Source organism: Larimichthys crocea, chromosome XVI (assembly GCF_000972845.2).
Source record: "Larimichthys crocea isolate SSNF chromosome XVI, L_crocea_2.0, whole genome shotgun sequence".
Lineage (NCBI taxonomy): Eukaryota > Metazoa > Chordata > Actinopteri > Sciaenidae > Larimichthys > Larimichthys crocea.
In genome coordinates, this window is record NC_040026.1 from 1,015,511 (window position 1) to 1,031,575 (window position 16,065).

General features: G+C 42.2%; 1 protein-coding gene across 1 annotated transcript in view; it reads left to right on the forward strand.

Moving 5' to 3' along the window:
* reep3b (receptor accessory protein 3b) overlaps positions 1 to 15,090 on the forward strand; it is a 35,925-nt gene extending 20,835 nt beyond the window's left edge. The window contains exons 4-8 of the mRNA XM_010737630.3: positions 1,072 to 1,192; positions 1,323 to 1,436; positions 7,033 to 7,198; positions 11,561 to 11,694; positions 11,795 to 15,090. Coding sequence (XP_010735932.1) covers positions 1,072 to 1,192; positions 1,323 to 1,436; positions 7,033 to 7,198; positions 11,561 to 11,694; positions 11,795 to 11,866 — 607 coding nt within the window. The 3' untranslated portion in view covers positions 11,867 to 15,090. The remainder of the gene's footprint in view (positions 1 to 1,071; positions 1,193 to 1,322; positions 1,437 to 7,032; positions 7,199 to 11,560; positions 11,695 to 11,794) is intronic.
* Positions 15,091 to 16,065: the final 975 nt, after the last annotated feature.

Genomic DNA, 16,065 nt, shown 5'->3' on the forward strand with positions numbered 1-16,065 from the left:
AATAAATCTACACGAATATAATTAATAGATCTGAATAACCTCAAACATCTTTGTCTACATTATGTCCAGTAAAAACAAAAGGTCTTTTGGTGCATATCATATCAATCAATGCTGATATATCTGTGATAGGCCAATGTCACTCATAGGCTTACTGATCTATTGGTCTGGCTAAAGTAAGTAGTTGTAGGCCAGACAACAATGGAAAAATTGGCACTGATATTGTTTTTTTTTGTTTGTTTTTTTACATTAAAGAGAATACAAGATAAGAGTTTACACACTGATAGATAGATAGGTATTTCCCTTTAAGTTAACCTGAGCCCAACCAATCTGTGAGACACCATAACCCACCCCATTCATACATTCAGACTCATCCAGATAGACTCGAGACTAAAACGCAGCAGAATGGCACTTAACTTAACCTCAGACGATATGCTGATGACACCCACCTCTACTCAGAGATTTAAAAGGCGAGGAGCCTGAGATGCCCTCTCAGTGGGACTGACAGACTGTTCTGTATTCCACTCAAGATTCTACCTGTCTGTGTGAAGACACCTTAACACTAACCCCAACCACTGCGGTGGGAAACAAAAAAGCACCGTTCATCCAGACACCACATAGTGTTGGCACATTGTTCCTTTTTTAAGATGAATCGTATTTTATCTGTTTATTTTCCCCTGCACTGCTGTATTTTGTAACCTGTTTCTGTCAGAGGCAGAGGAATCTTCTAGTCCAGATGCTGTGTTTAACTGCTAACTCCATGTCCTGCTGAATGGCTGCTTGTACTAATGGGGCCCCACACGGTGGTTTTCCTGGTTAACACAGTAGCAGTAGTAAAACGATGGCTGCTGTTATGTTTGTTGTAGTTGTGATGTCACGCGCTTGACCAGTCACAGTCAGCACTGCTGTCAAAGACATTGGCCCAAAAGAAGTTGAAAGAACACCATAAAACGAGACACGGATAGCTGTAACAATGGTTAAGTTTTGTTACATTTGTTCTTGTTGTGGAAAATATTTATTATTAATGCTGAATTGCTGTGTGTGTGTGTCTGTGCTGCATGTGTACGTGTCTAGGTTTCCTCTGTACTACGAGCTGAAGGTAGCCATTGTGATCTGGCTGCTGTCCCCCTACACCCGAGGAGCAAGTCTCATTTACAGGAAGTGTCTGCACCCTCTGCTGTCCTCCAGAGAACGGGTAAGATCATCCGATCCGCCAAGTCTGCCTCTCAGTATACACTCTGTGCACACTATCTGTTGTTGGGCATATCATGGTCAAACTTGATTAAAGTGTCTGCTATAAAAGTGCTCTGGATGTCTCCCTGTAGGAAATCGATGAGTACATTGTGCAGGCCAAAGAGAGGAGCTATGAGACCATGGTCAATTTTGGGAAGCAGGGACTGAGCATTGCAGCCACTGCCGCTGTCTCTGCAGCGGTCAAGGCAAGTCAACACTAAATCTCCTGTGACATTTGTTTGAAGGTGCTGCATTTTACTGTCTGTTTTATTGATTATTAATTACTACATGTATTATTTTACTCTTTCAAAAACAGCTGAGGGAGGTTGCACCTTTATATCTCACTCTTGTGCTATTTCATCAAATGAAGACATTTCCCATCATGCCATTGCTTCATGTTCCCCCTCCCTAACATCTATGTCTTCACTGAGGAGGATGCACATTTTGAGATCTGCCTTTGTATGGATGTGTGAAAGCTTTAGTCCTCTTTGCTCAGATACAACAGCACCCTCTATCTGTTTTCTCCAGTCCAGCACTTGAGCAGATTGTATGGCCACATTCAACCTGTTGGCTCAGCATGTACGCACTAAACGTGCTAAATCACACACAAATCACAAGAGAACACAAAAAGAAATAGTGTTGTTGGTGTGTAAATGAATGTAGGAGAGCTGCATTAAAATCCATAGCCAATCTGAATAAAGTCTTGATGAGATCGTATCTGAAACACTGTGCTCGTGTAAACATATCCACTGTGGGTGTGTCTCTGAAGCACCATATAGTCCCTCAGCTACCACTCAGGGCATAGTCAGTATAAATTAAGTGTGCGTGCGTGCGTGTGTGCGTGCGTGTGTGCGTGTGTGTGTGTGTGTGTGTGTGTGTGTGTGAGAACTGGTTTCATCAGCATTGCGTGAATACCTGAGTGTATCACATAATCCCTGCTGATCTCCTGTCTGAGGCTTCGCTGCACTGAGGTAATCCCAGGCAGTGGGAATCTACTACTAAAGTCAGACTGTCAGAGCCACATCCACAGCAGAATCCCACTAGCACAGATATGATTTAGCTTGGTACGTGATACCCGGATCATTGAGTGACTCTAATTATCATGTATAGCCAAATCTGAATGAAGACAATCAAGATGCACAAACAAATTCTCTTTAGGAAGGAAAAGCAGTCAGAGCAATCGATTGTGTTCTTGTTGAGGTCGGCTCCAGACAGAAAGAGAGCAAGGAAGTATTGTTTCATCTTTTACTGATTCATATCTCTTGATGTCAAATGTTCATATTCTTCTTATTCATCTGATAAAATGTTCAGATGGAATGATCTTAAACTTATAATTCCCCAACCTTACCATTTTTTAAACTGGACAATGAATTACTGGATATCAAACACTGTATTGTCAGCCAAATTTCATTTTCATTCATGGATTTATGATCATATTTGAGATATGATGTTTGCCTAACTGGATTAAACCACCTGGTTTCTAGTCCATTTCATTTCAGCTGATATGACACATTCTGCTAATGCCAACTTAGATCACCAAGATAGCTTGTGTACCAGCAGCTATGTAAACAACACAGTCTAAATAATAATAGATGCTGATTTTACAGTTGATATCAATTCATTAGTTTTTCTAATTGCTGTTGTAGTTGATGCTCATACATATGTGGCAGACAGTGATCAGATGTTTACATGCTTCCATAGTCTTTGCCCAGCATTTTCAACTTTCTTAAAACCAGGACCATAACTCCAGATTTCTGAAACCAGAATATGATGTGTACATTATGCAAATGCATAAACGAGATATTTTAAACACTGGATAACAGACACAGCAGCGTAAACGTAATCTCATGACTCCCATTAGGACGTCTGAGGGAAAACTATCCTCTGTTAAAATGCCACAAGACAGGAAATTCCATTTCTTCTCTTTGATTGCTCATGTCCTCTGGCTCTGTTCCAGCTCCCTGCTTTCTAACTGGGACACTGTTACTCTTCAATTCAATTAGTCTGTGTTGGACTTCAAAAATAGCCACAATGAGGTTGTGAGGTTGTCACAATATCAGAGTTTTAAACTTTGATACAATACCAGAATAAAAATAATACTTGACACCTCTTTAGATAACATGGCACAAAGAAGAAGTCCACTGAACACATACGTTTGTATGGAACATTGAAATAATGCTACTGTTCAGGCTATTTTCTGTCCCTACAGAACCTCTGATACTATCAAAGTGTGTGTGTGTGTGTGTGTGTGTGTGTGTGTGTGTGGAAACAAAAGAGATGTGGATCAGAGGGATTAATGCCAAGAATGTGAGTGTGTGAACTGAGAGGTTGTTGGCTGTACCTCTAACTTGACTGTAGTGTATGTGTCCTTGTAGTGACAGCAGTGTGGGACTTGTAAAAACCTCCTGTCTGTGCTTACATTAAACATGTCATTAATCACTGCTTCAAAGCTCTGCCTCTCTCTGTCCAACATTCCAGTGGCATGCTCTCTCTCTTTTTTTTTGTCTTTTCTCTGCCTAAAAACCTCTCTCCTCTGCCATCCCTCCCTTTATTTCCTCTGTTCCTCTCATTTCTGTTGCCTCTCCTTGTCTCTACTTTTTTGTTTGTCCCGTCTTCCCTCTATGTTTATTAATCAACATTTTAGGTCACAGTGTTACTTCAAAATCCTTTAAAAGCTTTCCGTGTTTTCGGTTGGGATTTGATGAACCATGGCTTGTTCAATAAAAGCAGCTGCATCGTCCATAAAATCCATCAGTAGGAACCTGCCTGACACACTGAACCACACAGGTCAGAGAACAGAGACTGCTTTACAATCCTGGCCCAGCCTTTATAGCATGGGTGATTTTTATTGAGTAGGAAACTCCCGGGACCTTCACATTTCAAATCACTGTATGCTCCATCCTCTATTATGTATGCAGCATACATGCATATTAATGTGCATGTAGCCTGAGGCTAATTTAAAATACACGTGTAAACAGGTATGAAGAAGCAGACATTTCTTTTGTTCCTGATCTGTCCTATTGTTGCTGTTGTTGCTCTGCTCTATGGTGTTTGAGCGACTGATGTGCCCAGACTCAGCTGTGGTCATGCCCACAGACACACCCAAAGCCAACGGAGTGCACCGCACCTGAATCACAACCTTCCACTTCTAATGTTTTTTGTGTTTTTTGCTCATCTGGGCAGATGCTTCAAATCTTCCCTTTTGTTTTCACATGAACATTTCCCCAAAGCACGCCATCATTGTTTAGATTGTATGTAACCATGTGGGCAGTCCATGGTTTCCATAAAAGACACATACTGTATACAGCATGGTTTACAGGCAGATACTATTTTAAAAGTCTGTCTAAATTTGAATTCATGATGTAATTTCTCGAGCAATGTGTGTTTGCCTTTTCTGTCCATGGGATTTGCAATACCCAAGACACCGGACAGCAAGCCTGTGGAGACGGTATCAGCAGGCGCAGAACAACATGCTTCTGCTAGCGCTTACAACAATTAATAAAAGTGCATTGCATCAGGCAGGTATTTCAGGAGCCGCTTACAGCAGCTGTTTATGCACTCAAACCTATCTCACTCCTAGTGCTTACTAACTGGAGTTTCATACATCACTAAAACAAAATGTGCAGCTCCTCAAAAACAACTCTTACACAGAGATGAGCTGTTACTAAACATTAACGCCCAATGACTGTCAGGTGTAAGTGTCGCTAACTATACCAAGTTACTAAACTAATGTTAAGTAGCTTCCTAATGTGAATGCTAAAGAGTAAAAGAGGCTTACGAGTCTGAGCTGAAGCATGCTGACAAATGCTGCTGAAAGATGATAGATGATCATCCATCATTTATCCTGAGGGAAATTCAAATACTATTAACTCTGAAACCCTCATTTAATCTTTCATGTATGCAGCCATAAAAAGGAGCTTTTGGAAGATGGTACAGTGACTTTCTATATGCATAGATGATCACTCTTGATTGGACAGCACTATAAATGTCTCTTAGCAGCTGATCAGAGCACATTTCTACAGGTCCTTGCTTCTGCTATATGGAGGATGTTTGTCCTGATGTTTAATATAGTGTAAACACCTTCTGTAGAGATCTGTGCGAAAACTCCCGTCTGCTGGACTCTGCTGGACTAACCACCATGTATACTGCTTTTAGAAAGCCACATTGAATGCTTTCTATTTCTGTGGTCAAGATGATGTTGTGTGGATCTGCCCCAACTTGTCTACCAGCTAACTCTCTTGTGACTTTGTTTCTCCTTCTCTCTCTGCACTGACATTCCTCTGTCTTCAGGGTTTCTGTGCTTCAACAGGCTACTCTGGGAGGTAAAAAAGCAGTCCGTGTAAGCAGCATGAACAGAACGTTCCCTTTCCATTTCATAGCAGCATTATTCTCCCATGACACTGTGTCTGCCATCCTTTTGATTTTCAAACATTCCTGTTCTTTTACCAGACCTGGTAGCAGAAAATTAATTGTATTGTTTGTTTCCATCTTGTTCTTAGTGTTGTAATAAAGAGTAAAGAGTATTTGTAAATCATTGAACTCCAGATTTATAGCTTCATTGTTCCTCATTTATATCCTTCATGTCTTTTGTCTTTGTTTAAGTGCTTCATTTCATTTCAACACTTGACATATTCTTCTTGTTTCTTTTTCCACTCACTCTGTGTTCCATAAAAGGCTTATTTTTTTGTTTCTATGATGATGTAATCATTGAAGAGTAATGTCTCGAATGATCATTTTGTGTGCTTCAGTGAGCATATAAGTATATATCTCTAAGTATATAATATGTCTGTCTGTCTGCATATTCTTTTGTAAATGTATATTTTGGACAAGCTATCATTTCCTGCACGCTCCAGTCAGGCTTTTTAAGGACAGCATGACCATGATTGGCCGATCTGCGGCAGCTGATTAAAGGATATTTTTTAACATCTTTAACATTAGAGCTCCTATAAAAGCCAACACATGACTCAACTTTGAGCAGTTACCCATGCTTCTTTACAAATTGATCTCACTACTATAAATGGATTTCTTTCCATTTGGCAACATGTCCTTACATTAAAAGCTGTAGACAGGCCTCTCTCTCCTCTGCGTGTCCCAAAATGATGACAGAGCAGCTTGAAAGCATTCAAAAACGGACACTTTTATGTCTGACTCACCTGATAAGACTGCCAGCTAGGAGATGAAATCACAGTTACCTTACCAAATAAATTGTGCCCCACAATTGTTGCTGTCTGTTTCATGAAACAGTTATTGTTGCAGTTGTTAGGTTGGATAAAATGCTGTGTGGTAATAAACCGTCCAAAAAGTTTACTTTGGTTTATTAATTGGCTCATCAATTTAATGTCCACTGCTCACCGAATTTGGAAGGTAAATGAACAGATGCTGATTTGAGCATCCCTCTGGGATTAAGTGTACCTGTGGCCAGGAGCAGAGTGAGGACAGCTGAGCCAAAACACAAAACGCTTACATTGGTGGACAAAGAGTTAATGTGTCAGTATTCAACACTTAGTGAACATTAATGCTTTAACAAAGTTGTTCAAGAAGTCTGTGGACTGTCAGCCCAGGTCTGAGCGTCTCACTGGCCTTGCTTATTTACAACAGAACAAAGGTGTTGACAATCACATACTTGTTTCTTTAAACGGAGACTTTCAGACATTCAGTGGAAACAGCAGACTTTGACTGTAGATGTTGGAGGGAGCAGTTTGTTTTCACTTTAAGTGTGTTTTGGATTTTGTCCTATTGGTCCCTGAGAGGTCTGAAGTGCTGTCTGCTAGTGCTGTAATATTGACTGTGTGTGTGTCACAGGGTCAGGGTGCCATCACAGAGAAGCTGCGTAGTCTCAGCATGCACGACCTCACACAGATAAACCAGCAGGATGACAGAGGAGGAAACCAGCTCTACCAGTACAGCTCCCACTCAGCCAACCCCGCCATCAGGAGATCTCAGAGCACTGACGCTGCAGACGGAGCAGGTAAACACACACACACACGGAATGCATATTTGTTTTGTAAAAAGCACACATGTAACCACATCTCTTGGACAGATGGAGAGAAGATTAGTCTTTGTTTTTCCAAAGGGTCACCGTGTGCCTCATACGAGAGGGACTAATATATGTCACAACCCAGGGTATTTCTGATTTTCAGGGTATCCATTTAGATCGATATGCAGAAAACTCTGACACTCATGACTGATAGCAGCCAACAGCCAACACAGCGTGACTTCTCATGGTGCACCAAAGCTAGACTTGTTCTCGTCACCCAAAGCATGATGGGAACTGTAGTGCCAGAACTCAGAGCATGTTTATCGTGCATAGAAATATGAAAATAAAAACATGCTTCTCTCACTGTAGGTTCTACTGATTCGGACTTAGGGTTGCTAAGAGGTGGAAAGTTTCCATTAAATTTCTGGAAACTTTCCATGGAAGTTGAGCTTGGGAATTTTGGGGATACTCCAAATTGGAAACTCCATGGGAATTATGGAAATGTATGGGAATTATCTGTAAATTGTGGGTAATTTATCATATCTAAACATAATTTTAAACATTTTGTTTTGTCATAAGCAGACAGGCAAGATTACAATTTAAAAAACACTTCAACAGATTTATTTGTAGAGTAGAACTATTTTTTAGAATTATTTTATTGAACAATATTATGTAGTCCATGAGCTCAAATGTGTGTCTTCAACAGTCTCTGTGTGCTCTGGGCTCTAAAGTGTGGTCCAGGTACAGAAATCACCTGTGCAGGTAGGGGGCGTGGCCTTAATAGCCCTGCAGTAAGCAGTGTGCTATGTGCATGTGACTGATGAATAGCAGATATTCAAGTGGACCTGCATTTTAGTCAAGATTATGCTAACATATATTTTACACAACTATATTTAAGTTCAAGGTTAAGAGCCAACCTTCAATTTTGTAAATTCACAGTTTATTCCCATTAATTCCTATAAATTCCCATGGAAAGTTTCCAACTTTGAAAATGTCCAGAATTTTGCAACCCTACTCTGAATCGGCATGCTTCATGTATGTCTAGAACACTCATGCTCCCTTCTATGTCTTCTTACAGACATCTGCCAGATGACACTATGTTGACAGTCCTGTGGATGCGTGTAACAGTGTCATGCTGCTGAAAACATGCTTAGTGCCACTTGTATGTAAATTGATCATTTGTGAGAAGCCCAATGTTTTCCCTGAAAATACATATGCTCAGCTATCATGTTCACAACTGTGCAAATAAAAAAAGAAGGAAGGGCATGGATGATGAGGTCATGGCATGCAGCACAGTGTTCTCTCTGTGGGAGGACAGTCTGTACCACAGCCTGACTCAAACTGAGTCCACACTTTCAGACTTGTGCAGGTGGTCTGTACCCAGGTTTGGAAGAATGGTGCAAAATTCCACATTTTTAGGCCCAGCGCCCCCACACACAACTGTCACTGTGAAATCAGCCATGATGTCACTATCACTGCAACACATGGAGTGTGTCAGACACACACACCAACTCATTATTTTGGTTTTATGTTGTTAGTTTTTGTTTCCTTCCTTTCTTGATGAGAACTGCAGGCTGACAGGCATGTCAACGAAGGCTCTGTGTGTGTGTCTGTGGGTGTGTGTGTGTGTGTGTGTGTGTGTGTGTCTCTATGGGTGTGCGAGAGAGATGACTTCCCAGCAGACAGAGGGGATGAGATGAGGCTGGGTGGGATGCTGGTGGAATGTCAAACACACACTTTCTCTCCCTCTCACTCTCTCTCCCTCACACACACACACACACACACACACACACACACGCAGGCAGTCAGCAAGGCATAGAGCGTGAGAGAGTGGGGGTGGGAGCGTAGTAGAGGAAGGAGAGGACAGAGACGAATTTATAGGAGGAGAGTGGAGATGTGAGGGATGCATGGAGAAGGAGTGAATTGAAAGAAGAGATGGATGGATGGAGGGATGAGGGATGGAGGGAAGGTAGACAACATTAGCATGCTGCCAGAGGAAAGCTCGTATTATGTATTCAGCTCAGCCTGCCAGCACAGAGATGAAGGGAGGAAGAGAGATGTTTTCACCCTCCAACTGCTCTTTCATACACTTCTCCCTGCATGACATCACACAGCCTCTGGCGGCCATATTGGACGTCCTCAGCCTGATGACTGTTTTGTTGAATTAAAGCAGAGCTCTAATGATATTCCATATATATCTCTCTGTGGATCCCACGTGCAGAGTCAAAGCACCAATGAATGGATCCACAAAGTGTTGTGTTAAAGCCTGATGTATGTCACTGCTCTGGACCACACAGCTCCATTGTTGTCTCTTTAAAATCACACATCAGTGACCACACACATGAACACACATAACACACACATAACACTCGCATAACACTCACATGAACATCCGCCACTGAAAATAGTTCCCAATGAATGCACTATTTCCTCCTGTCCAAGGACTACAGATGTTTTAGGACATGACTTTATTTTTTTGATGACATTATATATTTCTGAGTCTTCAGTAAGACCCGATTAGCTCGGAGCTGTGAGCCACAGGCAGTGTTGAGAAGTCAGACAGGAAGATGGAAGAATATGTTGTTGGCTTTGTAGTTTTTGGAGTGTGTCCTGAGGGAGAACGTCCAGCCCAACAGCAGGTTAAGATAATCTAAATAAGAATGTCTGGGAAGACAAGAAACACTATATTGTGCTTTTTTTCTGGAGGAACCTGGATTCCAAAACCCTGCTTGGACAAGCTGCTCCTGGTCTTTGCTCTTGGCTGAGCTCGACAGAGCATTGTTTAATAAAGCCCTCAGCCCTCTACATGACAGGAAATTGGAGAGTTTGACCACAGAATAGACTGGTGATAGCTGGAATGACTTGGATTTGTTCTCCACAGTTCAGACACAATGTATCTCTGTGAAAGAATGAAATTCCACCCTGAACATCACTCCAACATGTTATTCCTGTGCAGATGACCAGTATGGACTGGGAGCCAGGCACACTCAGACAGGTCAATGGACTGGTTTAGTTACTGAGTACCGTTTTAAATAGCATATAACTGAATAACTGAATTCTTCTCAGAACTACACCTTCACCACCACCTTTATCTGTCTGCGACAAACGCTGATCTGCGTCCAACCAACACAAGCACAGCTCCGATGGTATTTTTGATCTCGTGTTGGAATGTGAAATCTCATGTGAAGCTGGCCTCTGTCTCATCCCACCCTGTTTCCTCTGGGTGGGGAAGATCTGCTTCCAGCTCTGGAGAGTGGGAGTTTTTCTCTTATAGACTCCAGATGTGAGAACAGGAGCTAGAACCAGAACAAACAGAAAGCACTGTTCACCAGGGGATTGTGTCAGGCCTGGCTAATAGCTGACAGTTCATTACATAACACAGTGTAAGGATGTCAGTTCTCTAATATATGCCATTTATACTAAATGTCTCATAAATGAAACGGCATGTGTAGAAATGAATGCAGTTATTGAGTCAGAGGATGTGTGAGCTGTGTGATCAGTGTAAAGTTTGTGTATTCTGACTGCTGTGTTTCTGTGAGGAGACACAAAGAGTGGAGCAGGGAGGCAGCTGAGTGTGCTGAGTGTCTGCTGACCTCTGCTGGACCAGTTTCTGGAATTTCTTCAGCTCTTTACACACTGTCACCTCAACACAGACCTGGAATCAGAATCGAATCTATTGTTTCATTATTGCACAATTTTTTCCTTTAATCTCACGAGTGTTAACCGTTTTGTTTTGTTTTTTCATTCTGTCTCTGAAGTAAATCATTTCCTGCAGTTTCTTTTTCTTTTCTTCTTCTGCCATGGTGTCTGCTGGTCCTCCTGCTGTACGAGCTCACCACAAGCTCTTTGTCTGCGCTACATTAGCTTAGACTGACTGGAGGTTGAAGAGAAATGTTTCATAATATGAAGCATTCTTGAACGTGGTCATGATTAACCAGCGGTTATATGCACACCAGAACATATTCTGTCATTGCTAAAATCTAAAAGTTCCTCTCCGGTGAGGAAAAACAATGCGTCTCAGATATTTATCAGATGTTTTCTCCACCGACTGCATTCCAGGTTAGAATGGAGTCCAGGTGTCCAACATGTTCATGAGCAACAACTCAGTCCAGCTCTTCTCAAACTTTTCTCATTTGAAAACTCACAAATATCTAGTTTTATAAAAAAAAAAAAAAAAAGAACTGAATTTGTCAGGGACTAGGGAGCTAAAATAATCAAATTTCCAGTATGTTATGTGAGCTCACAGAGCTGCATACATCTCATCATACAGCCTGACTTTCAGGATGATTGAATGTAACTGTAACAGAGACTTAAGACGGTTTCTTCATGTGTGTGTCTGTATATGTTTCTCAGAGTACTATTATGACCAGGAAGAGAGGAGCGACGAAGAGACTGAGCCAACCTTCTCTGAAGACGAGGCTGTTACTCAGAAAGGACTGAGACGATCGCAGAGTGTCAAGATCACACGATCCAGAGTCCGTAAAGATGTAAGTGTTCTGTGATACCAGGTCCAGCCGTGTGTGTCACAACAAACCGTGTCGTATGAACACACTCATCAGTAAGTTGTTGTCATTCTTCTGTCACCAGGCTCGTTATGGATCTCTGAAGATTAAAGGCAAGAAGAGACCAGCACTGAGCTCCATCAACTATGGAATATGAACAGACTACTGCTCACACACACACACACACACACACACACACACACACACACACACACACACACACACACTACTGACTGGTGGATGCTATGTCAGCCTGTTATTCCAGCTCTTCTCTGTCATTTATGATTCTTCTGACATATTTATTATGGTATTCATCCCAAACCAGGGGCTCTTAGAGAACCTGCTGTCTGTCTGAGAACTCTGATGGTTTTTCTTTGGGTTGATGGGGTGGACCTCATGTTTTGTTTTTGTTGTTGTTGTTGTTTTTGCATGGACTTGTGTTTCATCTGTCATTCATTGTAGTTTCATTGTAGTTTTTAGGTAGGATGTTAGATGTGTTTAGTCTTTTAATGTATTTTAAATCCACCTGTCAACTTTTTAGTCATCTTCTAGTTTTATGGTACCACTTTCTAATGAGACAGCCTTCATAAAGAAACCAAAAAGCAATGGCTTCAGGAGAGTCACATCATTTACTGATGCTTCACAGCACAGTCATAGGACATTCACAACATCAACTTAGAATTCCAAAAATCCTTTAGGCTAGTGTTCATCCTCCTCCAACATCAGCTTTGTCTTTAACTCTTCAGTTCTTCAGGGAGACGACAGACTGTCAGATATCTGGACCAAAATACATTAATAGTGTAACAACGTATTAATATTTAAAACTTTATAGATAATTACAAACTGAAACCTGTGAGCTCTTATTAAAGCAACAAGCTACTTGGATGGTTCTGTCTCCATGACGTGTTGGAAAAGTTACAGTGTTGCTTTAACATTTGATCAGATGATGTGCTGTAACAGGAAAGGCACACAGCTCATAGAGCTGCCCTCATAGAGCTGCCCTCCTAGAGCTGCCCTCCTAGAGCTGCCCTCCTAGAGCTGCCCTCATAGAGCTGCCCTCATAGAGCTGCCCTCATAGAGCTGCCCTCATAGAGCTGCGCTCATAGAGCTCTTTTCATAGAGCTGCTCACATAGAGCTGCCCTCATAGAGCTGCCCTCATAGAGCTGAGCTCATAGAGCTGCCCTCATAGAGCTGAGCTCATAGAGCTCTTTTCATAGAGCTGCTCTCATTGAGCTCTTTTCATAGAGCTGCTCTCATAGAGCTACTTTCAGCCACAGCAGGCTGCTGTTTTCACTTCCTCCTATGACAGTCAGCAACTAACTGAAAGTGCGAGATTGACTATTATATTTTATCAGCTTTAAAGTCTTACTAACATATTTAACTGCAAACATGACACCCAGCCAAAGACAATAACAATGTAACCTTTTTATCTTAATGGCTTGTAATGATTAGAAAGGCTTATTAAATATTAGTGTTACTTAATAAACCTTCATATATGTCCTTTATAAAGAGCAGCTTATTAAAATGTGGTACCAGTTTTGCTTCTGCTGCCTTTCAGGTATTTTATCAATGAGGAACTTCCTGGTTCCTGGTTGAACCACTGACACTAGAGTTGGAGTATGGAGTCCGTTAACCTCAGTATGGTTCAATATACTAATGAGAGATCATTCATGCTTGTGTAGCTTCAGACACATGCCACATTCCCTGCTGTCACTGTGACAGGTGACAATATACCAGCAGGTCTACCACGAACCTTTGAGGAGAGAGTGCAGTTGAATGAATGAGGTGTGGAGCTGAGCCTGTGTGAATGAAACACCAGCAGATGAACACACTCCCTCATTCCCTGTCAGAGGAGGGAGGCAGTGAACATCACTGAAGAGAGGGAAACGGAAAGAGAAAAGTGAATGGATGAAACATTCTTCCATGTTTCTGTGTGGCTATTTCAGCCTCAGCCTTTATAAAGTCCCACTTACTATTAATGACTTACTGTTTTCCTGCTTTGTACTTGTGTTTTTATACAGATGTGTCCTGATCACAGCCCTGGTTGTAAATTTCTAGCTGTTCTTCATGAACATTAGCTTTTTAAATGTGTGTGTCTTTGGATCAAAATAAGTCTTTTATATTGTAATCACCTGTTTTTGCACAAACGCCTCCTCCCAGAACTTTTTATCAATGCTGTCCTTGCTTGTCATCTCATTTTATAATGTACTTTGCTGCAGGAGGAGGCGGCACACAGCTCGTACCAACGGCCTCTCGTGACATTTTAAAGTCTGGTTTGTTTTGTACAAACATCTTTCTACACTTCCTGTTAGGGAACACTTAGCAGAGAGAAGTTTCTATGATGCCTGTGTCAGTTATGCCTCTGCTTCAGCAGTACATCTGGCTGACGTGAAATGACATGTGATTCAGTATCGTTCCTAGACATGACAAAACTGATGATTGAAAACAGATGAGTGAAAGTACAAATGGAAGTGATCTCTTTCAGTATGATGGTGCATCTGACCCAGTTGAACGTCAAAATTAGAATTTCTATGTTCATACATATGTAATACTTAGGCTGAACATACACACAGACATGTACTTACCCAGTGTAATATGTCCCCTGCTGTCCATGGTTGTTAAGTAGAACTTAAGAGACTCTCTGAGCTCAGTCAGTATCTCTGACCATTGAAGCCATGCTGGCATGGCAGGAGAGGTTTTCCACATTTGAGCTCAGTAAAAGCAGCCGTTTGCCTTAAAGTGATGTGTCTTTACATTACATTTAGTCATTTAGCAGACGCTTTTATCCAAAGCGACTTTTAGAGAAGGGAACAATCAAGGTACGATGCGATAAAGTGTGAGTGCAGCAGTAAGTGCTGTGACAGTTCTTAAAGGGGTAGATTTATCATGTTCAGTTGTTGGTAGTGTTGTAGAAGAGGTCCTCTCTGAGGAGCTGGAGGTCTTCAGGAGGTTTTTAAAGGCAGAGAGGGACACCCCTGATCCAGTAGAAACTGGTAGGACGTTCCACCAACGAGGAACAACAGACGACTTCTCATCCACCTGTGTGGACACTGAGTGTATTAACAGAACTGCATGTCTGTGTCCGAGCAGACCACTGCGCACACACACACACACACACACACACACTGTGTTCTGGACAGTACAAGTCTTAATCGGTGACATGGAGCTGCTGAGGTGCAATAACAAGCCAGACTTTCTCAGGTCATGATGTCCATTTAATGTTCATAACTGACTAATGATACCAAAGCTTCATGTACTCACCCCGATCTGTGTGGCTGGGTTTTTGGTCTGTGTGGGGATAACGTCTGCTGTGTGTACTGCTGGATTATAAATGCAATACAATAAAGATCGTCCAATCGCAGTACGGACAAGAAACAAAATGTGTCTGTGGCCGATCTATTTTTATTTTGTGTGTCTTTGTTTGTGTTGGTGTGGACACAGGAGTTCTGCCTTACACACTATTAACCTTCCTCATGTTTTTGTTATGTTCCACTGATGGTATGACATTTTCGAATGCTACATTTATTATTTAATGACTCTTTATTTCATAATGTCTCTGTCATTTAACATGGCACAGTGTGTACAGATGAGCCCAACTACGTATATCAATTTCCTACGGTCGGTTCCCGCCTACCCCTATGGTGGGCAACCCACAGGGTGGTGGCTCTATGGAGTTCCATGTCCAGATGTTTGCCAGCAAGCTCTCCTTCCAGATCTGACTCCAGGGCGAGGTGCTGCCTGCAGAATGCCACTGGTGAGCCTTCTTTACCACGATGAATGTGGTCTTGAAGCACATAGGGATGATTGCTTGGGCCAGGGACAGGTTGGAGATGTCAGTCAGGACCTCGTCAGCTGTCCAGCACACGTCCGGGGATGCCATCAGGGCCAGCAGCCTTACATGCATTGGTCCTGCTCAGTGCAGCACACACGTTGGTTGGGGAGAGTGTGAGTGGTTGGTGGTCAGCAGGGAGCACAGCCCTGATGGCTGCATCCTGGGTCTCCCTGTCAAAACAAGCATAAAAGTTGCTAAACTTGTCTACCAAGGAGACGTCGTTGGTTTGTGGGGTGGTGTTGGTGGGTTTGTAATCCGTGATGGCTTGGATACCTTGCCACATCCACCGGGGGTTGGGAGTTGTTGAAGTGCTCCTCATCCTTAGCTTGAGGCTGTGCTTGGCCTTCTGATGCCCCTCTTCAGGTTAGCCCTGGATGCACTGTAGGCCTGTGCGTCACCAGATCTAAAAGCAGTGTTGTGTGCCTTCAGCAGGAGCCGGACCTCTTGGTGGCTTCTGATTAAGGAATGTTGTGATCTGTTTGAGGGTGGTGACACAGTCGATGTTGGTGTTTATGAAGTCCAA